We start from the raw sequence: 25,318 nt of genomic DNA on the forward strand, positions 1-25,318 counted from the left end.
GGAACCCCAGTATCCTCTACGGACTACGAGAAAAGGATTTACCGGTAGATAATTTAAATTCCTATATTTCTCTGACGTCCTAGTGGATGCTGGGACTCCGTAAGGACCATGGGGAATAGCGGCTCCGCAGGAGACAGGGCACAAGAATAAAAGCTTTAGGATCAGGTGGTGTGCACTGGCTCCTCCCCCTATGACCCTCCTCCAAGCCTCAGTTAGATTTTTGTGCCCGAACGAGAAGGGTGCAGGCTAGGTGGCTCTCCTGAGCTGCTTAGAATAAAAGTGTATTTTAGGTTTTTTATTTTCAGTGAGTCCTGCTGGCAACAGGCTCACTGCATCGTGGGACTAAGGGGAGAAGAAGCGAACTCACCTGCGTGCAGAGTGGATTGGGCTTCTTAGGCTACTGGACATTAGCTCCAGAGGGACGATCACAGGTTCAGCCTGGATGGGTCCCGGAGCCGCGCCGCCGGCCCCCTTACAGAGCCAGAAGAGCGAAGAGGTCCGGTGAAATCGGCGGCAGAAGACGGTCCTGTCTTCAGACTAAGGTAGCGCACAGCACCGCAGCTGTGCGCCATTGCTCTCAGCACACTTCACACTCCGGTCACTGAGGGTGCAGGGCGCTGGGGGGGGAGCGCCCTGAGACGCAATATAAACAGATAATACCTTAGGTTGGCAAAAGAATACATCACATATAGCTCCTGGGCTATATGGATGTATTTTAACCCCTGCCATTTTTACAGAAAAGAGCGGGAGATAAGGACGTCGTGAAGGGGCGGAGCCTATCTCCTCAGCACACAAGCGCCATTTTCCCTCACAGCTCCGCTGGAAGGACTGCTCCCTGACTCTCCCCTGCAGACTTGCTACAGAATCAGGGTAAAAAAGAGAAGGGGGGGCACTATTGGCAGCTAAAAATAATATAAGCAGCAGCTATAAGGGAATAACACTTATATAAGGTTATCCCTGTGTGTATATATATATATATATATATATATATAGCGCTTGGTGTGTGCTGGCAGACTCTCCCTCTGTCTCTCCAAAGGGCTAGTGGGGTCTTGTCCTCTATCAGAGCATTCCCGGTGTGTTCTGTGTCGGTACGTGTGTGTCGACATGTATGAGGAGGAAAATGATGTGGAGGCGGAGCAATTGCCTGGGTTAGTGATGTCACCCCCTAGGGAGTCGACACCTGACTGGATGATCGTATTTAAAGAATTAAGTGATAATGTCAGCACTTTGCAAAAAACGGTTGACGACATGAGACAGCCGGCAAATCAATTAGTGCCTGTCCAGGCGTCTCAGACACCGCCAGGGGCCCTAAAACGCCCGTTACCTCAGTGGGTCGACACAGACACAGATACTGAGTCTAGTGTCGACGGTGAGGAGACAAATGTAATGTCCAGTAGGGCCACACGTTACATGATCACGGCAATGAAGGAGGCATTGAACATTTCTGACACTACAAGTACCACAAAGAAGGGTATTATGTGGGGTGTGAAAAAACTACCAATAGTTTCTCTGACGTCCTAGTGGATGCTGGGAACTCCGTAAGGACCATGGGGGGGATAGCGGCTCCGCAGGAGACTGGGCACATCTAAAGAAAGCTTTAGGATCACCTGGTGTGCACTGGCTCCTCCCCCTATGACCCTCCTCCAAGCCTCAGTTAGATTTCTGTGCCCGACGAGAAGGGTGCACACTAGGGGCTCTCCTGAGCTCTTTGTGAAAGTTTTAGTTTAGGTTTATTATTTTCAGTGAGACCTGCTGGCAACAGGCTCACTGCATCGAGGGACTAAGGGGAGAAGAAGCGAACTCACCTGCGTGCAGAGTGGATTGGGCTTCTTAGGCTACTGGACATTAGCTCCAGAGGGACGATCACAGGTTCAGCCTGGATGGGTCCCGGAGCCGCGCCGCCGGCCCCCTTACAGAGCCAGAAGAGCGAAGAGGTCCGGAAAAATCGGCGGCAGAAGACGATCCTGTCTTCAGATAAGGTAGCGCACAGCACCGCAGGTGTGCGCCATTGCTCTCAGCACACTTCACACTCCGGTCACTGAGGGTGCAGGGCGCTGGGGGGGGCAGCGCCCTGAGACGCAATAAATCGATAAAAACCTTATATGGCTAAAATAAATGCATCACATATAACTCCTGGGCTATATGGATGCATTTAACCCCTGCCAAAACATACAGAAAAAGGATGATAAGGACGCCGAGAAAGGGGCGGAGCCTATCTCCTCAGCACACTGGCGCCATTTTCCCTCACAGCTCAGTTGGAGGGAAGCTCCCTGGCTCTCCCCTGCAGTCACTACACTACAGAAAGGGGTTAAAAAAGAGAGGGGGGCACTATTGGCAGCTAAAAATAATATAAGCAGCAGCTATAAGGGAATAACACTTATATATGGTTATCCCTGTGTATATATATATAGCGCTTGGTGTGTGCTGGCAGACTCTCCCTCTGTCTCTCCAAAGGGCTAGTGGGGTCTTGTCCTCTATCAGAGCATTCCCGGTGTGTGCTGTGTGTCGGTACGTGTGTGTCGACATGTATGAGGAGGAAAATGATGTGGAGGCGGAGCAATTGCCTGGGTTAGTGATGTCACCCCCTAGGGAGTCGACACCTGACTGGATGATCGTATTTAAAGAATTAAGTGATAATGTCAGCACTTTGCAAAAAACGGTTGACGACATGAGACAGCCGGCAAATCAATTAGTGCCTGTCTAGGCGTCTCAGACACCGTCAGGGGCCCTAAAACGCCCGTTACCTCAGTGGGTCGACACAGACACAGATACTGAGTCTAGTGTCGACGGTGAGGAGACAAACGTAATGTCCAGGAGGGCCACACGTTACATGATCACGGCAATGAAGGAGGCATTGAACATTTCTGACACTACAAGTACCTCAAAGAAGGGTATTATGTGGGGTGTGAAAAAACTACCAATAGTTTTTCCTGAGTCAGATGAATTAAATGAGGTGTGTGATAAAGCGTGGGTTTCCCCCGACAAAAAACTGCTAATTTCTAAAAAATTATTGGCACTATATCCTTTCCCGTCAGAGGTTAGGACGCGTTGGGAAACACCCCCTAGGGTAGATAAGGCGCTCACACGTTTATCTAAACAAGTAGCGTTACCGTCTCCTGATACGGCCACCCTCAAAGAACCAGCTGATAGAAGGCTGGAAAATATCCTAAAAAGTATATACACACATACTGGTGTTATACTGCGACCAGCAATCGCTTCAGCCTGGATGTGCAGTGCTGGAGTCGCGTGGTCGGATTCCCTGACTGAAAATATTGATACCCTGGATAGGGACAATATATTGTTAACTATAGAGCATTTGAAGGATGCATTACTATATATGCGTGATGCACAAAGGGATATTTGCACCCTGGCATCAAGAGTAAGTGCTATGTCCATTTCTGCCAGAAGAGCGTTATGGACGCGACAGTGGTCAGGGGATGCGGATTCCAAACGACATATGGAAGTATTGCCGTATAAAGGGGAGGAGTTATTTGGGGCTGGTCTATCGGACCTGGTGGCCACGGCAACGGCTGGAAAGTCCACCTTTTTACCCCAGGTCACTTCACATCAGCAGAAAAAGACACCGTCTTTTCAAACTCAGTCCTTTCGTTCCCATAAGTACAAGCGAGCTAAAGGCCACTCCTTTCTGCCCCGGGGCAGAGGAAGAGGAAAAAGACTGCACCATGCAGCCGCTTCCCAGGAGCAGAAGCCCTCCCCTGCTTCTGCCAAGTCTTCAGCATGACGCTGGGGCTTTACAAGCAGACTCAGACAGGGTGGGGGCCTGTCTCAAGAATTTCAACGCGCAGTGGGCTCACTCGCAAGTGGACCCCTGGATTCTACAGGTAGTATCGCAGGGGTACAAACTGGAATTCGAGGCGTTTCCCCCTCGCCGGTTCCTGAAGTCTGCTCTACCAAAGTCTCCCTCCGACAGGGAGGCAGTTTTGGAAGCTATTCACAAGCTGTATTCCCAGCAGGTGATAATCAAGGTACCCCTCCTACAACAGGGAAAGGGGTATTATTCCACGCTGTTTGTGGTACCGAAGCCGGACGGCTCGGTGAGACCAATTTTAAATCTGAAATCCTTGAACACTTACATAAAAAGGTTCAAATTCAAGATGGAATCACTCAGAGCGGTGATAGCAAACCTGGAAGAAGGGGACTATATGGTGTCTCTGGACATCAAAGATGCTTATCTCCACGTCCCAATCTACCCTTCTCACCAAGGGTACCTCAGGTTTGTAGTACAAAACTGTCATTATCAGTTTCAGACGCTGCCGTTTGGGTTGTCCACGGCACCTCGGGTCTTTACCAAGGTAATGGCCGAAATGATGATTCTTCTTCGAAGAAAAGGCATCTTAATTATCCCTTACTTGGACGATCTCCTGATAAGGGCAAGGTCCAGGGAACAGTTAGAAGTCGGAGTAGCACTATCTCAGGTAGTGTTACGTCAGCACGGGTGGATCCTAAATATTCCAAAATCGCAGCTGATTCCAACGACACGTCTACTGTTCCTAGGAATGATTCTGGACACAGTCCAGAAGAAGGTGTTTCTCCCGGAGGAGAAGGCCAGGGAGTTATCCGAGCTAGTCAGGAACCTCCTAAAACCAGGCCAGGTGTCAGTGCATCAGTGCACGAGGGTCCTGGGAAAAATGGTGGCTTCTTACGAAGCGATTCCATTCGGAAGATTCCATGCAAGAACTTTTCAGTGGGATCTACTGGACAAATGGTCCGGATCGCATCTTCAGATGCATCAGCGGATAACCCTGTCGCCAAGGACAAGGGTGTCTCTTCTGTGGTGGCTGCAGAGTGCTCATCTACTAGAGGGCCGCAGATTTGGCATTCAGGATTGGATCCTGGTGACCACGGATGCAAGCCTGAGAGGCTGGGGAGCAGTCACACAGGGAAGAAATTTCCAGGGCTTGTGGTCAAGCATGGAAACATCTCTTCATATAAACATTCTGGAACTAAGGGCCATTTACAATGCCCTAAGTCAAGCGAAACCCCTGCTTCAGGGTCAGGCGGTATTGATCCAATCGGACAACATCACGTCAGTCGCCCACGTAAACAGACAGGGCGGCACGAGAAGCAGGAGGGCAATGACAGAAGCTGCAAGGATTCTTCGCTGGGCGGAAAATCATGTGATAGCACTGTCAGCAGTGTTCATTCCGGGAGTGGACAACTGGGAAGCAGACTTCCTCAGCAGACACGACCTCCACCCGGGAGAGTGGGGACTTCACCCAGAAGTCTTCCACCTGATAGTAAACCGTTGGGAAGAACCAAAGGTGGACATGATGGCGTCCCGTCTAAACAAAAAACTAGACGGATATTGCGCCAGGTCAAGGGACCCTCAGGCAATAGCGGTGGACGCTCTGGTAACGCCGTGGGTGTACCAGTCAGTGTATGTGTTCCCTCCTCTGCCTCTCATACCAAAAGTACTGAGAATCATAAGAAGGAGAGGAGTAAGAATTATACTCGTGGTTCCGGATTGGCCAAGAAGGACTTGGTACCCGGAACTTCAAGAGATGCTCACGGACGAACCGTGGCCTCTACCTCTGAGAAAGGACCTGCTCCAGCAGGGGCCTTGTCTGTTCCAAGACTTACCGCGGCTGCGTTTGACGGCATGGCGGTTGAACGCCGGATCCTGAGGGAAAAAGGCATTCCAGATGAAGTCATCCCTACCCTGGTCAAGGCCAGGAAGGACGTAACCGCAAAACATTATCACCGCATTTGGCGAAAATATGTTGCGTGGTGTGAGGCCAAGAAGGCCCCTACAGAGGAATTTCAACTGGGTCGTTTCCTCCATTTCCTGCAAACAGGACTATCTATGGGCCTAAAATTAGGGTCCATTAAGGTTCAAATTTCGGCCCTGTCGATTTTCTTCCAGAAAGAACTGGCTTCAGTGCCTGAAGTTCAGACATTTGTAAAAGGGGTACTGCATATACAGCCTCCTTTTGTGCCTCCAGTGGCACCTTGGGATCTCAATGTTGTGTTGAGTTTCCTAAAGTCACATTGGTTTGAACCACTCACCACTGTGGACTTCAAATATCTCACATGGAAGGTGATGATGCTGTTAGCCCTGGCTTCAGCCAGGCGTGTGTCAGAATTGGCGGCTTTATCATATAAAAGCCCTTACTTAATTTTTCATTCTGACAGGGCAGAATTGAGGACTCGTCCTCAATTTCTACCTAAGGTGGTTTCTGCATTTCACATGAACCAACCTATTGTGGTACCTGCGGCTACTAGGGACTTGGAGGACTCCAAGTTGCTTGACGTTGTCAGGGCCCTGAAAATATATGTTTCCAGGACGGCTGGAGTCAGAAAATCTGACTCGCTGTTTATCCTGTATGCACCCAACAAGCTGGGTGCTCCTGCTTCTAAGCAGACGATTGCTCGTTGGATTTGTAGTACAATTCAGCTTGCACATTCTGTGGCAGGCCTGCCACAGCCAAAATCGGTAAAAGCCCATTCCACAAGGAAAGTGGGCTCATCTTGGGCGGCTGCCCGAGGGGTCTCGGCTTTACAACTTTGCCGAGCAGCTACTTGGTCAGGGGCAAACACGTTTGCTAAATTCTACAAATTTGATACCCTGGCTGAGGAGGACCTGGAGTTCTCTCATTTGGTGCTGCAGAGTCATCCGCACTCTCCCGCCCGTTTGGGAGCTTTGGTATAATCCCCATGGTCCTTACGGAGTCCCAGCATCCACTAGGACGTCAGAGAAAATAAGATTTTACTTACCGATAAATCTATTTCTCGTAGTCCGTAGTGGATGCTGGGCGCCCATCCCAAGTGCGGATTGTCTGCAATACTTGTATATAGTTATTGTTACAAAAATTCGGGTTATTATTGTTGTGAGCCATCTTTTCAGAGGCTCCTTTTCGTTTTATCATACTGTTAACTGGGTTCAGATCACGAGTTGTACGGTGTGATTGGTGTGGCTGGTATGAGTCTTACCCGGGATTCAATATCCTTCCTTATTATGTACGCTCGTCCGGGCACAGTATCCTAACTGAGGCTTGGAGGAGGGTCATAGGGGGAGGAGCCAGTGCACACCACCTGATCCTAAAGCTTTTATTCTTGTGCCCTGTCTCCTGCGGAGCCGCTATTCCCCATGGTCCTTACGGAGTCCCAGCATCCACTACGGACTACGAGAAATAGATTTATCGGTAAGTAAAATCTTATTTTTCTAACACAGCCTGTAACATGGCAGTTAGGAGCTGATTGACTGGTATTTTATGTCTCTCCACTTTCATACTTGTAAGACTTAGTACAACTCCCCTGTATAGTGACCTCATTCATTCCCATCTGTATTACTGTACACCATAATTCTCCTGATGTGCCAGAAAGCTTTGCATAGGTTGCTTTAATAGCTGTGGTACCATACACAAGGCCATAACATCCTTTACTTTGTTGCGTCCGACTCTTGTGCTGTCACTATTTCCCATTGTCCTTGACTTTTTCAATTTAAAGGACAGCACCCCCTTCAAAGAAAAAAAAATATATATAAAAAGTTGACTCCAAGGGGGGAATTCAATTGTTGGGAAAAACAGATACCCAAATGACTTTTCAAACAATTTAATTCCACCCCAAAAGTTAAAATACATATTTGCCTTTTAAGCTGTGTTAAAGCTTAATTATTTCCTTCTCCCTTCATCACAAATAGTTATCTTGGCCATATAAAAAGTGGGTAAAGTTTCTAGAGTCCTGAGGATGCATGTAGCGTGGATTTCTGTTTGCACCCTCCTGAGGTGCGTATAGAAAGCTGCGTTAATTGCACCTTCTGGGCTTACGGTGAGCAGTAATTGAATGGCTATGGGCTCTTAATCTGAGAGCTCAAAGCCCCTGGTAAGTACCCTCAATGAGCATCTGGGCAAAGCATTTTACAGTAGAAGCAGTGCATATACATATGTTTTGTGTTTGCATGCAGGGCAAATACTGTCTGCTTGTGAATGTTACCCAGAAATAATGGACCGCTTTATTTTGCAACTGCAATTTAGAGTTCAGCTGGGAGACACCACTGCCAAGTCTATTGCTGGCCATACACTAGGATGACTCGCATCAGATGCGAGCTGTCGCACAACCCCCTCCCCAGCTCCCTGGCGTATGATAGATATTAGGGTGACTTTGCACTGTACGATTTATCGTACCTCTGCAATTCAGCACTGCCAGGATCGACTGATCATATGTGCAGCACGTATGATCAGTTGATGCGTCGCAGGGCGCACATCGTAATCGCACCCAAAACATGCAAAATGTGCATACGATGGGGCGATCAACGCGTCAATATCGTGTATTTGTATACAATACCGACCTAGTGTATGGCCAGCATAACTCTCCCTTTGACATGAAATCTGTGCCCCCCTTCCTTACAGACACAATGGTTTTGCTGGGATCCGGTCTCTGGGTGGACACTATCTAGGTTGACCACTATTGGTCGACAGGTCAAAATGTCGACATGAGTTTTTCACGATTTTTTTCTTTCTTTGAACTTTTTCATACTTAACGATCCACATAGACTACAATTGGGAACGGTAATCTGTGCAGAGTGCTGTGGTAGCGCAGCGATGCACCTTGCCCGAAGCATGCGAGGGGACACGGTGCACTAATAGGGGTTCCCGGTCACTCTACGAAGAAAACGATACAAAACCCCCCATAAACTCATGTCGATCTTTTGACCTGTCAACCTAGTTACTGTCGCCCAATAGTGGTCGACCTAGACACTGTCGACCTAGTTACTATCTACCTTCCATACCACACCCGGTTTTGCTTGGGTTCAACTTTTATTGCTTAGCTTCTAATCCTGAATCAAGGCTAAATACAGTATGATAGCTGCAATCCGTATTGACCACAAGCAGCCCCTCCTGACTTTTATCTGCAATATTATTTGCAGTAAGGAACTTAGTATTCCTACACAGAGCAACTCTTCATTGGAATCAATTCCACACTTATGTATAATTTAATGAAACGCTCTTCCTATCAGGGAAAGTGGATAACTGTGCTTGTTTGCTCCCATCTGATCATGTTACAGTACACAGACCTTAGTTGGGGAAAAAGGTTTGTCAGTGACTTAAATATACATGAATGTTTTTGTGAGCCCGTTATTACTAGCACGCCGTATCCAATATCAAGACATATAAATGTAGACCTGCCACAAAAGTAGTTTACTGTGTTGATGGATATGAAATCGTTCCATTTATTTCATCAAATTAAGCTTTGCTTATATCCAATATTGGGTATTATTAGGATACTACTGCTTGTGTAACTGTTGCTGGTCCCACTAATTCTCATACTGCGATGTAACTGGGATTCCTGCGTAGGAGAGATCTTATTCTCACCAGCAACTGGTCCCACTAATTCTCATACTGCGATGTAACTGGGATTCCTCTGTAGGAGAGACCTCTTATTCTCACCAGCAACTGGTCCCACTAATTCTCATACTGTGATGTAACTGGGATTCCTCTGTAGGAGAGACCTCTTATTCTCACCAGCAACTGGTCCCACTAATTCTCATACTGTGATGTAACTGGGATTCCTGCGTAGGAGAGATCTTATTCTCACCAGTAACTGGTCCCACTAATTCTCATACTGCGATGTAACTGGGATTCCTGCGTAGGAGAGATCTTATTCTCACCAGTAACTGGTCCCACTAATTCTCATACTGCGATGTAACTGGGATTCCTGCGTAGGAGAGACCTCTTATTCTCACCAGTAACTGGTCCCACTAATTCTCCTACGCAGGAATCCCAGTTACATCGCAGTATGAGAGACCTCTTATTCTCACCAGCAACTGGTCCCACTAATTCTCATACTGCGATGTAACTTGGATTCCTCTGTAGGAGAGACCTCTTATTCTCACCAGTAACTGGTCCCACTAATTCTCATACTGCGATGTAACTGGGATTCCTGTGTAGGAGAGACCTCTTATTCTCACCAGTAACTGGTCCCACTAATTCTCATACTGTAATGTAACTGGGATTCCTCTGTAGTAGAGATCTTATTCTCACCAGTAACTGGTCCCACTAATTCTCATACTGCGATGTAACTGGGATTCCTGCGTAGGAGAGACCTCTTATACCGCTTTCAGATTGCAAATGCCGGATCCCACCTGGTAAGAGAAACGTGTCCTTACCGGGTGGGATCCGGCATTTGCTCTGCTTTGGTGGCTTTCCGACCCGGCAATATACCGGTTCGGTTGCCATAGCTGCGGGGGGGCGCAGGGGCGGGGGTGGAGGCGGCGCTGGGAGATATCCTCATCTCCTGCGCCGCCTCTCCCTATGCTGTGAATGTGAGCCGTGTCGCATCGAAACGGCTCCCATTCACACTGCACCTGACCCGGTATTCAACCCGGTAATAACCCTTCTTTTTTACCGGGTTGAATTACCGGGTCAGGCGACCCGCTAATTCGGCCAAAGTGCTTTCACGTCGCACACTGACCCGTTTCGACACGGCAATATGCCGTGTCGATACCGGGTTATTTGTGCGCTGTGAAAGGGGTTTAATTCTCACCAGCAACTGGTCCCACTAATTCTCATACTGTGATGTAACTGGGATTCCTCTGTAGGAGAGACCTCTTATACTCACCAGTAACTGGTCCCACTAATTCACATACTGCGATGTAACTGGGATTCCTGCGTAGGAGAGACCTCTTATGCTGCATTCACACCGCAAATGCCGGGTCCTACCCGGTAAGACAAACGTGTACTTACCGGGTGGGATCCGGCATTTGCGCTCCGTTGCAGGCTTCCCGACCCGGCAATATACCGGGTCGGTTGCCATGACAACGGAGGCAGCAGCAGCAGGGGTGGAGGCGGCGTCGGGAGATGAGCTCATCTCCAGCGCCGCCTCTCCCTATCTTGTGAATGGGAACCGTGTCGCATCGACACGGCTCCCATTCACACCGCACCTGACCCGGTAATCAACCCGGGTAAAACCCTTCTTTTTTACCGGGTTGATTTACCGGGTCAGGCGACCCGCTAAATCGCCCAGTGTGCTTTCACATCGCACACTGACCCGGTTCGACACGGCAATATGCCGTGTCGGTACCGGGTTATTTGTGCGATGTGAAAGGGGTATTATTCTCACCAGTAACTGGTCCCACTAATTCTCCTACGCAGGAATCCCAGTTACATCGCAGTATGAGAGACCTCTTATTCTCACCGGTAACTGGTCCCAGTAATTCTCATACTGCGATGTAACTGGGATTCCTGCGTAGGAGAGACCTCTTTTTCTCACCAGTAACTGGTCCCACTAATTCTCCTATGCAGGAATCCCAGTTACATCGCAGTATGAGAGACCTCTTATTCTCACCAGTAACTGGTCCCACTAATTCTCATACTGCGATGTAACTGGGATTCCTGCGTAGGAGAGACCTCTTATTCTCACCAGTAACTGGTCCCACTAATTCTCATACTGCGATGTAACTGGGATTCCTCTGTAGGAGAGACCTCTTATTCTCACCAGCAACTGGTCCCACTAATTCTCCTACGCAGGAATCCCAGTTATATCGCAGTATGAGAGACCTCTCACCAGTAACTGGTCCCACTAATTCTCATACTGCGATGTAACTGGGATTCCTGCGGAGGAGAGATCTTATTCTCACCAGTAACTGGTCCCACTAATTCTCATACTGCGATGTAACTGGGATTCCTGCGGAGGAGAGATCTTATTCTCACCAGCAACTGGTCCCACTAATTCTCATACTGCGATATAACTGGGATTCCTGCGTAGGAGAGACCTCTTATTCTCACCAGTAACTGGTCCCACTAATTCTCATACTGTAATGTAACTGGGATTCCTCTGTAGTAGAGATCTTATTCTCACCAGTAACTGGTCCCACTAATTCTCATACTGCGATGTAACTGGGATTCCTGCGTAGGAGAGACCTCTTATACCGCTTTCAGATTGCAAATGCCGGATCCCACTTGGTAAGAGAAACGTGTCCTTACCGGGTGGGATCCGGCATTTGCTCTGCTTTGGTGGCTTTCCGACCCGGCAATATACCGGTTCGGTTGCCATAGCAGCGGGGGGGGCGCAGGGGCGGGGGTGGAGGCGGCGCTGGGAGATATCCTCATCTCCTGCGCCGCCTCTCCCTATGCTGTGAATGTGAGCCGTGTCGCATCGAAACGGCTCCCATTCACACTGCACCTGACCCGGTATTCAACCCGGTAATAACCCTTCTTTTTTACCGGGTTGAATTACCGAGTCAGGCGACCCGCTAATTCAGCCAAAGTGCTTTCACGTCGCACACTGACCCGTTTCGACACGGCAATATGCCGTGTCGATACCGGGTTATTTGTGCGCTGTGAAAGGGGTTTAATTCTCACCAGCAACTGGTCCCACTAATTCTCATACTGTGATGTAACTGGGATTCCTCTGTAGGAGAGACCTCTTATACTCACCAGTAACTGGTCCCACTAATTCTCATACTGCGATGTAACTGGGATTCCTGCGTAGGAGAGACCTCTTATTCTCACCAGTAACTGGTCCCACTAATTCTCCTACGCAGGAATCCCAGTTACATCGCAGTATGAGAGACCTCTTATTCTCACCAGTAACTGGTCCCAGTAATTCTCATACTGCGATGTAACTGGGATTCCTGCGTAGGAGAGACCTCTTATTCTCACCAGTAACTGGTCCCACTAATTCTCATACTGCGATGTAACTGGGATTCCTCTGTAGTAGAGATCTTATTCTCACCAGCAACTGGTCCCACTAATTCTCATACTGCGATGTAACTAGGATTCCTGCGTAGGAGAGACCTATTATACCGCTTTCAGATTGCAAATGCCGGATCCCACCTGGTAAGAGAAACGTGTCCTTACCGGGTGGGATCCGGCATTTGCTCTGCTTTGGTGGCTTTCCGACCCGGCAATATACCGGTTCGGTTGCCATAGCAGCGGGGGGGCGCAGGGGCGGGGGTGGAGGCGGCGGTGGGAGATAACCTCATCTCCTGCGCCGCCTCTCCCTATGCTGTGAATGGTGAGCCGTGTCGCATCGAAACGGCTCCCATTCACACTGCACCTGACCCGGTATTCAACCCGGTAATAACCCTTCTTTTTTACCGGGTTGAATTACCGGGTCAGGCGACCCGCTAATTCGGCCAAAGTGCTTTCACGTCGCACACTGACCCTTTTCGACACTGCAATATGCCGTGTCGATACCGGGTTATTTGTGTGCTGTGAAAGGGGTTTAATTCTCACCAGCAACTGGTCCCACTAATTCTCATACTGTGATGTAACTGGGATTCCTCTGTAGGAGAGACCTCTTATACTCACCAGTAACTGGTCCCACTAATTCTCCTACGCAGGAATCCCAGTTACATCGCAGTATGAGAGACCTCTTATTCTCACCAGTAACTGGTCCCACTAATTCTCATACTGCGATGTAACTGGGATTCCTCTGTAGGAGAGACCTCTTATTCTCACCAGTAACTGGTCCCACTAATTCTCATACTGCGATGTAACTGGGATTCCTGCGTAGGAGAGACCTCTTATACTCACCAGTAACTGGTCCCACTAATTCTCATACTGCGATGTAACTGGGATTCCTGCGTAGGAGAGATCTTATTCTCACCAGTAACTGGTCCCACTAATTCTCATACTGCGATGTAACTGGGATTCCTGCGTAGGAGAGACCTCTTATACTCACCAGTAACTGGTCCCACTAATTCTCATACTGCGATGTAACTGGGATTCCTGCGTAGGAGAGATCTTATTCTCACCAGTAACTGGTCCCACTAATTCTCATTTCTCTATCGTCCTTGTGGATGCTGGGGTTCCTGAAAGGACCATGGGGAATAGCGGCTCCGCAGGAGACAGGGCACAAAAAGTAAAGCTTTCCGATCAGGTGGTGTGCACTGGCTCCTCCCCCTATGACCCTCCTCCAGACTCCAGTTAGATTTTTGTGCCCGGCCGAGAAGGGTGCAATCTAGGTGGCTCTCCTAAAGAGCTGCTTAGAGAAAGTTTAGCTTAGGTTTTTTATTTTACAGTGAGTCCTGCTGGCAACAGGATCACTGCAACGAGGGACTTAGGGGAGAAGGAGTGAACTCACCTGCGTGCAGGATGGATTGGCTTCTTGGCTACTGGACATCAGCTCCAGAGGGACGATCACAGGTACAGCCTGGATGGTCACCGGAGCCGCGCCGCCGGCCCCCTTGCAGATGCTGAAGTAAGAAGAGGTCCAGAATCGGCGGCTGAAGACTCCTGCAGTCTTCTAAAGGTAGCGCACAGCACTGCAGCTGTGCGCCATTTTCCTCTCAGCACACTTCACACGGCAGTCACTGAGGGTGCAGGGCGCTGGGAGGGGGGCGCCCTGGGAGGCAAATGAAAACCTTTTTTGGCGAAAAATACCTCACATATAGCCCCCAGAGGCTATATGGAGATATTTAACCCCTGCCAAGATTCACTAAATAGCGGGAGACGAGCCCGCCGAAAAAGGGGCGGGGCCTATCTCCTCAGCACACAGCGCCATTTTCTCTCACAGAAAGCCTGGAGAGAAGGCTCCCAGGCTCTCCCCTGCACTGCACTACAGAAACAGGGTTAAAACAGAGAGGGGGGGCACTGATTTTGGCGATATTGAGATATATATAAAGATGCTATAAGGGAAAACACTTATATAAGGTTGTCCCTATATAATTATAGCGTTTTGATGTGTGCTGGCAAACTCTCCCTCTGTCTCCCCAAAGGGCTAGTGTGGGTCCTGTCCTCTGTCAGAGCATTCCCGGTGTGTGTGCTGTGTGTCGGTACGTGTGTGTCGACATGTATGAGGACGATGTTGGTGAGGAGGCGGAGAAATTGCCTGTAATGGTGATGTCACTCTCTAGGGAGTCGACACCGGAATGGATGGCTTATTTAGGGAATTACGTGAGAATGTCAACACGCTGCAAGGTCGGTTGACGACGTGAGACGGCCGACAAACTATTAGTACCGGTCCAGGCGTCTCAGAAACACCGTCAGGGGCGTTAAAAACGCCCATTTACCTCAGTCGGTCGACACAGACACAGACACGGACACTGAATCCAGTGTCGACGGTGAATAAACAAACGTATTTCTCATTAGGGCCACACGTTAAGGGCAATGAAGGAGGTGTTGCATATTTCTGATACTACAAGTACCACAAAAAAGGGTATTATGTGGGAGTGAAAAAACTACCTGTAGTTTTTCCTGAATCAGATAAAATAAAATGAAGTGTGTGATGATGCGTGGGGTTACCCCGATAGCAAATATTGGCGTTATACCCTTTCCCGCCAGAAATTAGGGCGCGTTGGGAAACACCCCTTAGGGTGATAAGGCGCTCACACGCTTATCAAGTGGCGTTACCGTCTCCAGATACGGCCGCCCTCAAGGAGCCAGCTGATAGGAAGCTGGAAAGATATCCTAAAAAGTATATACACACATACGGTGGTTATACTGCGACCAGCGATCGCCATCAGCCTGGAGATGCAGTGCTGGGTTGGCTTGGTCGGATTCCCTGACTGAAAATATTTTATTCATATAGAGCATTTAATAGGATGCATTCTATATATATGTACGTGAGATGCACAGAGGGATATTTGCTCTCTGGCATCAAGATAAGTACGTTGTCCATATCACCCAGAAGATGTCATGGACACGACAGTGGTCAGGTGATACAGATCCCATACGGCACATGGAAGTATTGCCGTATAAAGGGAAGGAGTTAGTTGGGGTCGGTCCATCGGACCTGGGGACCACGGCAACAGCTGGGAAATCCAACCTTTTTACCCCAAGTTACATCTCAGCTGAAAAAGACACCGTCTTTTCAGCCTCAATCCTTCCTTTCCCATGAGGGCATGCAGGCAAAAGGCCAGTCATATCTGCCCAGACATAGAGGTAAGGGAAGTAGACTGCAGCAGGCAGCCCCTTCCCAGGAAAAGAAGCCCTCCACCGCGTCTGCCAAGTCCTCAGCATGACGCTGGGGCCGTGCAAGCGGACTCAAGGTGGGGGGGTAGTCTCAAGAGTCTCAGCGCGCAGTGGGATCACTCGCAGGTTGACCCCTAGATAGTACAAGTATTATCCCAGGGGTACAGATTGGAGAGTCGAGACATCTTCTCCTCGCAGGTTTCTGAAGTCTGCTTTACCAACGGCTCCCTCCGACAGGGAGGCAGCATTGGAAACAATTCACAAGCTGTATATCCAGCAGGTGATAATCAAAGTACCCCTCCTACAACAAGGAAAAGGGTATTATTTTTCCACACTATATTGTGGTACTGAAGCCAGACGGCTTGGTGAGACATAGTCTAAACTGAAATCTTTGAACACTTACATAAAAGGTTCAAATCGAGATGGAGTCACTCAGAGCAGTGATAGCGAACCGGAAAGAAGGGGACTATATGGTGTCCCTGGACATCAAGGATTACCTCCATGTCCAAATTTGCCCTTCTCAACAAGGGTACCTCTGGTTCGTGGTACAGAACTGTCAATATCAGTTTCAGACGATGCCGTTTGAATTATCCACGGCACCCCGGGCCTTTTACCAAGGTAATGGCCGAAAAGATGTTTCTTCAAAGAAAAAAGGCATCTAAATTATCCCTTACTTGGACGATATCCTGAAAAGGGCAAGTTCCAGAGAACAGTTGGAGGTCGGAAGAGCACTATCTAAAGTAGTTCTACGACAGCACGACTGGATTCTAAATATTCCAAGAATCGCAGCTGTTTTCCGACGATACGTCTGCTGTTCCTAGGAATGATTCTGGGCATAGTCCAGAAAAAGGTGTTCCTCCGGGAGGAAAAAGCCAAGGAGTTATTCGACCTAGTCAGAAACCTCCTAAAACCAGGCCAAGTATCAGTGCATCAATGCACAGGAGTCCTGGGAAAAATGGTGGCTTCTTACGAAGCGATTCCATTCGGCAGATCTCAGGGGATTTGCTGGACGAATGGTCCGGATCGCATTTTCAGATGCATCAGCGGATAATCCTGTCTCCAAGGACAAGGGTGTCTCTTCTGTGGGGGCTGCAGAGTGCTCATCTTTTAGAGGGCAGCACACTCAGCATTCAGGACTGTGTTCTGGGGACCACGGATACCAGCCTGAGAGGCTGGGGAGTAGTCACACAGGGAAAAAATTTCCAAGGAAGTGTGGTCAAGTCTGGAGGCTTCTCTCCACATGAATATACTGGAGCTAAGGGCAATTTACAATGCTCTGAGCCTAGGAAGACTCCTGCTTCAAAGTCAACCGGTGCTGATCCAGTAGGACATCATCATGGCGATCGCCCACGTTATCAGACGGGGCGACACAAGAAGCAGGAGGGCAATGACAGCAAGGATTCTTCGCTGGGCGGAAAATCATGTGATAACACTGTCAGCAGTGTTCATTCCGGGAGTGGGCAACTGGGAAGATTTCCTCAGCATAAATGAATTCCACCCGGAAAAGTGGAAACTTAATCTGGAAGTTTCCACATGATTGTAAACCGTTGGGAAAGACCAAAGGTGGTTATGATGGCGTCCCACCTGAAGCGCCAGGTCAAGAGACACTCAGGCAATAGCTGGGACGCTCTGGTAACACCGTCGGTGTACCAGTCGGTGTATGTGTTCCATCCTCTGCTTTTCATACCCAATGTATTGAAAATGATAGGAAGGAGAGGAGTAAGAACTATACTCGTGGCTCCGGTTTGGCCAAGAAGGACTTGGTTCCCGGAACTTCAAGAGATACTAAGAAGGGTCTTGATTCGGCAAGAACCGTGTCTGTTCCGGGACTTACCGCAGCTGCGTTGACGCCAAGGCGGGTGAACGCCGGATCCTAAGGGAAAGAGGCATTCCGGAAGAGGTCATCCCTACCCTGGTCAGAGCCAGGAAGGAGGTGACCGCACAACATTATCACCACTTAGGTGAAAATATGTGCCAGGGTGTGAGTCCAGGAAGGCTCCACGGAAGAATTTCAACTAGGCTAATTTCTACATTTCCTGCAAACAGGAGTGTCTATGGGTCTCAAATTGGGTCCATTAAGGTTCAAATTTCGGCCTGTTGATTTTCTTCCAGAAAGAAATTGGCTTCAGTTCCTGAAGTCCAGAAGTTGTTAAGGGAGTACTGCATATACAGCCCCTTTGATGTCTCCAGTGGCACTGGGCGATCTCAACGTAGTTTTGGGATTCCTAAAAAATCACATTGGTTTAAACAACTCAAATCTGTGGATTTGATATATCTCACATGGAAAATGACCATGCTGTTGGTCCTGGCCTCGGCCAGGCGAGTGTCAGAATTGGCGGCTTTATCTCACAAAGCCATATCTGATTGTCCATTCGGACAGAGCAAAGCTGCGGACTCGTCCCCAGTTTCTCCTTAAGGTGGTGTCAGCGTTTCACCTGAACCAGCTTATTGTGGTACCTGCGGCTACTAGGGACTTGGAGGACTCCAAGTTGCTGGATGTTATCAGGGTCCTGAAAATATAGTTTCCAGGTTGGCTGGAGTCAGGAAATCTGACTTGCTGTTTATCCTGTATGCACCCAACAATGCTGGGTGCTTCTGCTTCTAAGCAGTCGATTGCTCGTGGGATTGGTAGCACAATTCAACTTGCACATTCTGTGGCAGGCCTGCCACAGTCTAAATCTGTTAAGGCCCATTCCACAAGGAAGGTGGGCTCATCTTGGGCGGCTGCCCGAGGGGTCTCGGCATTACAACTTTGCCGAGCAGCTACGTGGTCGGGGGAGAACACGTTTGTAAAATTCTACAAATTTGATACCCTGGCAAAAGAGGACCTGGAGTTCTCTCATTCGGTGCTGCAGAGTCATCCGCACTCTCCCGCCCGTTTGGGAGCTTTGGTATAATCCCCATGGTCCTTTCAGGAACCCCAGCATCCACAAGGACGATAGAGAAAATAAGAATTTACTTACCGATAATTCTATTTCTCGGAGTCCGTAGTGGATGCTGGGCGCCCATCCCAAGTGCGGATTATCTGCAATACTTGTACATAGTTATTGCTAACTAAATCGGGTTATTGTTGTTGTGAGCCATCTTTTCAGAGGCTCCGCTGTTATCATACTGTTAACTGGGTTCAGATCACAGGTTGTACAGTGTGATTGGTGTGGCTGGTATGAGTCTTACCCGGGATTCAAAATTCCTCCCTTATTGTGTACGCTCGTCCGGGCACAGTACCTAACTGGAGTCTGGAGGAGGGTCATAGGGGGAGGAGCCAGTGCACACCACCTGATCGGAAAGCTTTACTTTTTGTGCCCTGTCTCCTGCGGAGCCGCTATTCCCCATGGTCCTTTCAGGAACCCCAGCATCCACTACGGACTCCGAGAAATAGAATTATCGGTAAGTAAATTCTTATTATTGCGATGTAACTGGGATTCCTGCGTAGGAGAGATCTTATTCTCACCAGTAACTGGTCCCACTAATTCTCATATTGCGATGTAACTGGGATTCCTGCGTAGGAGAGATCTTATTCTCACCAGTAACTGGTCCCACTAATTCTCATACTGCGATGTAACTGGGATTCCTGCGTAGGAGAGACCTCTTATACTCACCAGTAACTGGTCCCACTAATTCTCATACTGCGATGTAACTTGGATTCCTGCGTAGGAGAGATCTTATTCTCACCAGTAACTGGTCCCACTAATTCTCATATTGCAATGTAACTGGGATTCCTGCGTAGGAGAGAGCTTATTCTCACCAGTAACTGGTCCCACTAATTCTCATACTGCGATGTAACTGGGATTCCTGCGTAGGAGAGACCTCTTATTCTCACCAGTAACTGGTCCCACTAATTCTCATACTGCGATGTAACTGGGATTCCTCTGTAGGAGAGACCTCTTATTCTCACCAGTAACTGGTCCCACTAATTCTCATACTGCGATGTAACTGGGATTCCTGCGTAGGAGAGACCTCTTATTCTCACCAGTAACTGGTCCCACTAATTCTCATACTGCGATGTAACTGGGATTCCTCTGTAGGAGAGACCTCTTATTCTCACCAGTAACTGGTCCCACTAATTCTCATACTGCGATGTAACTGGGATTCCTGCGTAGGAGAGACCTCTTATTCTCACCAGTAACTGGTCCCACTAATTCTCATACTGCGATGTAACTGGGATTCCTCTGTAGGAGAGACCTCTTATAACTCACCAGTAACTGGTCCCACTAATTCTCATACTGCGATGTAACTGGGATTCCTCTGTAGGAGAGACCTCTTATTCTCACCAGTAACTGGTCCCACTAATTCTCATACTGCGATGTAACTGGGATTCCTGCGTAGGAGAGACCTCTTATTCTCACCAGTAACTGGTCCCACTAATTCTCATACTGCGATGTAACTGGGATTCCTCTGTAGGAGAGACCTCTTATTCTCACCAGTAACTGGTCCCACTAATTCTCATACTGCGATGTAACTGGGATTCCTGCGTAGGAGAGACCTCTTATTCTCACCAGTAACTGGTCCCACTAATTCTCATACTGCGATGTAACTGGGATTCCTCTGTAGGAGAGACCTCTTATACTCACCAGTAACTGGTCCCACTAATTCTCATACTGCGATGTAACTGGGATTCCTCTGTAGGAGAGACCTCTTATACTCACCAGTAACTGGTCCCACTAATTCTCATACTGCGATGTAACTGGGATTCCTGCGTAGGAGAGACCTCTTATTCTCACCAGTAACTGGTCCCTCTAATTCTCATACTGCGATGTAACTGGGATTCCTCTGTAGGAGAGACCTCTTATTCTCACCAGTAACTGGTCCCACTAATTCTCATACTGCGATGTAACTGGGATTCCTGCGTAGGAGAGACCTCTTATTCTCACCAGTAACTGGTCCCACTAATTCTCATACTGCGATGTAACTGGGATTCCTCTGTAGGAGAGACCTCTTATACTCACCAGTAACTGGTCCCACTAATTCTCATACTGCGATGTAACTGGGATTCCTCTGTAGGAGAGACCTCTTATTCTCACCAGTAACTGGTCCCACTAATTCTCATACTGCGATGTAACTGGGATTCCTGCGTAGGAGAGACCTCTTATTCTCACCAGTAACTGGTCCCACTAATTCTCATACTGCGATGTAACTGGGATTCCTCTGTAGGAGAGACTCTTATTCTCACCAGTAACTGGTCCCACTAATTCTCATACTGCGATGTAACTGGGATTCCTGCGTAGGAGAGACCTCTTATTCTCACCAGTAACTGGTCCCACTAATTCTCATACTGCGATGTAACTGGGATTCCTGCGTAGGAGAGACCTCTTATACTCACCAGTAACTGGTCCCACTAATTCTCATACTGCGATGTAACTGGGATTCCTGCGTAGGAGAGAGCTTATTCTCACCAGTAACTGGTCCCACTAATTCTCATACTGCGATGTAACTGGGATTCCTGCGTAGGAGAGACCTCTTATTCTCACCAGTAACTGGTCCCACTAATTCTCATACTGCGATGTAACTGGGATTCCTCTGTAGGAGAGACCTCTTATACTCACCAGTAACTGGTCCCACTAATTCTCATACTGCGATGTAACTGGGATTCCTGCGTAGGAGAGACCTCTTATACTCACCAGTAACTGGTCCCACTAATTCTCATACTGCGATGTAACTGGGATTCCTGCGTAGGAGAGACTCTTATTCTCACCAGCAAGCAGAATTCATGTTGATTTGTGTTGGTACATGGGGCATAATGGTGCATGAATGCGCTTCCCTACTTTCCACATGATAGGTTAAAAACCATTAATTGTTTTGTAAAGCCCAGCTGCGTGAAAGTGGACCTAAATAATACACACACTCTTACTATCCATTCCATGCCTGCTGCATCTTCATAAATTACTAAGATGTTTAAGTAGACTGTAAACTGAGGAGTATGATTAAATAAATATCAAACACTAAATAGTATAAAAGATATACATTTTTATTAGACTGAAGGTGCATACCCAGTTTTTGCCCAGTGTGTATGAATAGGGACTATGTGAAAATCGCACAGTGCATACACACAAAGCGATTTTCAAACGGCCCAGCGATTTTCACGGTGGTGAACCACTTTCATCAGTAGGAGACTGGAAAGTGGTTTATTCAGCCGGTAAAACAGGGCGACAGCCGGCGCACTCATCGCCCGGCCATACACACTAGCCAATTTTGAGCTCGAAACGCCAATAGTGAGCTTCTTTGAGCTCAAAATCACTTAGTGTGTGTGTGGGCCTTGACGGGTAGATTTACTAACACTTCTAAAAATGAGAAATGGTGTTGTCCATAGTAACCAAGCTAGAATCTGATTATGTGCAGCACCTCCACTTTTCAACGTTTAAAAACTTTAGCAAGTCTACCCCTGAATGTATAGGTTTGTTTGTACTTATTACAGATGGTTTACAAATAACAACAACCTGAGAATTCACTAGTGATTCTCAGTCATGTGACCGTCATTATACGGCTTTGTCATGGATCTAACTGTGCAGCTTATAGAATGGCTGCCTCTGCTTATTGTTGGGGACCGGTGCAATTTAAATTAGGTTACGGTCTCTTGTGCATCAACTGAGCGAGTCTGATGTTATTCAGCAGTATTACCTCTTTCAAGGTGATGGCATACACAGGACTGTTACTTGTGTTCTGTGATGTTCTTGCTGAGTAAAGCTTCTGACGCGCAGGAATATAGTTCGTATTTAGGGACAGATTTCATTAGACATAAGTCACGCGGTCTGTTCATGAAGGTAAAGTGTCCAGAGGGTGCCAGCAGACATAAGCACTGCTGCCTGAGGCCTTGCTTGCGGCTCTGGAATTGAATCGATCTGGTCATGTTACCTGCAGGAACAGGCTACTAGACTCATCCCGCGGCTAATTACATCTGCCTCTTAAAGCCATAAATATAATGTAAGTAAAGTCAAACGTTCTTCACAATGATTTCAACATTGCCTGTATTCGGACAAATCTGTAACATCCAATGAAGTTCTGTGGAAACGCTCATTAAATATATAGTACTCTATGCTGTGAGGAGACACTGAGACTTTAATTAATACTGTTCTAGTAAAGACGAACACTTTTGAGCGAGTTTGTGCCGCCGTGATGATTTGCTCCTGTGATATTATCGCGGCTAATTGAATTGACCCCTTAGGCTGATAATGGGGGGATTCGGTTGTTTTGTTTGTTTCATTTAACTGTCTAAAGTCGGACTGCTTAGACGCCCAAAAAAGTGTCAGCATTCAATTGTTTTTAGGCGCCCAAACAGACAGACTGTAGTTGCATAACTAAACGCTAAACTTGTCTAAAGTCCTGCTTTGGGCATCCAAACTCCTATTTGGACTCCCTAAGTGCTGACTTGGAGCATTTCTTCTCGCACCTCGGTAGGCTGAGCAGATCTGCTCTAACTAGTGCTTTGGGGCTAGTTGCGGGGTTACAGAGTGCAGTGACAGGATCGCACTTCATTCATAAAATGCAGTTTACCATGACTAAGCCTTGGGCATCAGTCATAGTAAACTGCATCTCCCGACCTTAAGTGCTGGGAGCAATGTGGGCAACTGAATAACTCCGGGCACTCATCCCGAGGTTTAAAAATCTTGCGCTGAATTGGATTCCCCCCCTTTTGAAATGGTTATTTTAAATTCAGTGACATTTTGCGGCATCTGTTTGTTAGCCCTATGGGGGATCTGGACAATACTAATGTGAAATAGTTCCATGCTCTACCCACTATACACCTAGGTTCCTCTCTGCTCTCCATTCTCCGTTCCACTTTTCCTGGTCGCGTGTTTAGACACAGTCAGACCCTGTGATTCTTCCCCAGCGAACTTCCCATTTATATGACTAGTGTAATTGATTGTATCTAGACGCCACCAATTAATTGGGTGAAACCATTCCATTCTATTGAAGTTAAAACCAAATAAGAGTTTGCAATGTTTTATTAGCCACATTGGCTCCCCGGCTTCTGACATTTTGTTTTAGACATGGAATATATACCTTGTGGTCAAAGCTATGGCATAGTAGATGTACAGGTTACATCTGTGTCAATATTGAGGTGCGGTGCTGGTCTGTGGCCACTGCTGTATAATGACTGTTCAGATGAAGGTAGTCCTTTTCCTTGATGGATTATATCAGCAGGGTACAACCAGCGTTCTATATGATTGGGTGCTGTGTGGTAGCTTAGATTTATTTAGCGTTTGTTTATGGACTCTCTCTGAGGTCAGCCGTTTCACCTTACCAGTAGTAATTTCATGAGATCGGTATGTTAGAAGGCTTTCACGTGGCGGACCGCATGAGAAGAGCACTTTAGGGCATTATTTGACTGTCCTTTGGAGTATATAAGGCCTGTTGTCATGACTTTATGCTAGGGCAGAGGTTCCCAAGGCACCCCAACAGTCCAGGTTTTAAGGATATCCATGCTTAGGCACAGGTGACTTAATTAGTACCTTAGTCAGTTTGATTACACTATCTGTGCAAAAGTATGGATTTCCCTAAAACCTGGACTGTTGTGCTGCCTTGAGAAACCTGTTTGGAACCACGGTCCTAAGTGTTTCTGCTTCTTATGCGTTTCATTTGCCTGAATGTTTGGACCGCTCACGTGATGACTGTGCTTCTGTTTCCCATGTAGAGGATGCCGGCCCCTATCAGACTGCGGGAGCTGATCCGCACCATCCGGACAGCACGCACACAGGCAGAGGAGCGGGAGATGATCCAAAAGGAGTGCGCCGCCATCCGCTCATCATTCCGGGAGGAAGATAACACATATCGCTGCCGCAATGTGGCCAAGCTGCTGTACATGCACATGCTGGGATACCCTGCTCACTTTGGCCAGGTAAGGACTGTCTGGCTCATACTTATTATCTATCTGGGTAATGAGCAGCGGCAGGCAAAGTCATTTACATCTCATGGTGCAGGTAGGCAAATCAAGTAACCACTGGGCTCTGTTACACCTAAGAGAGATACAACCATTAACATTAATACAAATCTCCCTCAAAGGTTATAGGTGTCTGCCATTATTATTTAGTGTCATTGGATACCTCCCTCCTGGGATTGGTCCTATTCTATATAATTTAGCTCCACTACCCGTTTTGCTTGGTCTATCCCTACAACAACTACCGATTTCAGTAAACACTAATTAACCATTCAGAGCATTCTTTATGGGGTCATTTCAGTTTGGGATGAATTATATGCAAGTTTCCCCATGTGCTGTTGGAACAGTCATCTACATTCTACATTGTCTCTAAATCACACACATCCGTATGTACCCTATAGAGGTGCTTATTACAATATGCCATATAGGGACTACCATATGAGCCTACCAATAGAATTGGCACTTATATTTTCTTTGTTAAACAACTCCACCTCTTTTATATTTCTCTAACGTCCTAAGTGGATGCTGGGGACTCCGTAAGGACCATGGGGAATAGCTGCTCCGCAGGAGA

General features: G+C 47.7%; 1 protein-coding gene across 2 annotated transcripts in view; it reads left to right on the forward strand.

Moving 5' to 3' along the window:
* AP1G1 (adaptor related protein complex 1 subunit gamma 1) overlaps positions 1-25,318 on the forward strand; it is a 192,159-nt gene that overhangs the window by 20,920 nt on the left and 145,921 nt on the right. For both annotated transcript variants that reach the window (XM_063945487.1, XM_063945486.1), the window contains exon 2: positions 24,505-24,708. In XM_063945487.1, the coding sequence (XP_063801557.1) occupies positions 24,508-24,708 (201 nt within the window). In that variant the 5' untranslated portion in view covers positions 24,505-24,507. The remainder of the gene's footprint in view (positions 1-24,504; positions 24,709-25,318) is intronic.

Source organism: Pseudophryne corroboree, chromosome 11 (assembly GCF_028390025.1).
Source record: "Pseudophryne corroboree isolate aPseCor3 chromosome 11, aPseCor3.hap2, whole genome shotgun sequence".
Taxonomy (NCBI): Eukaryota; Metazoa; Chordata; class Amphibia; order Anura; family Myobatrachidae; genus Pseudophryne; species Pseudophryne corroboree.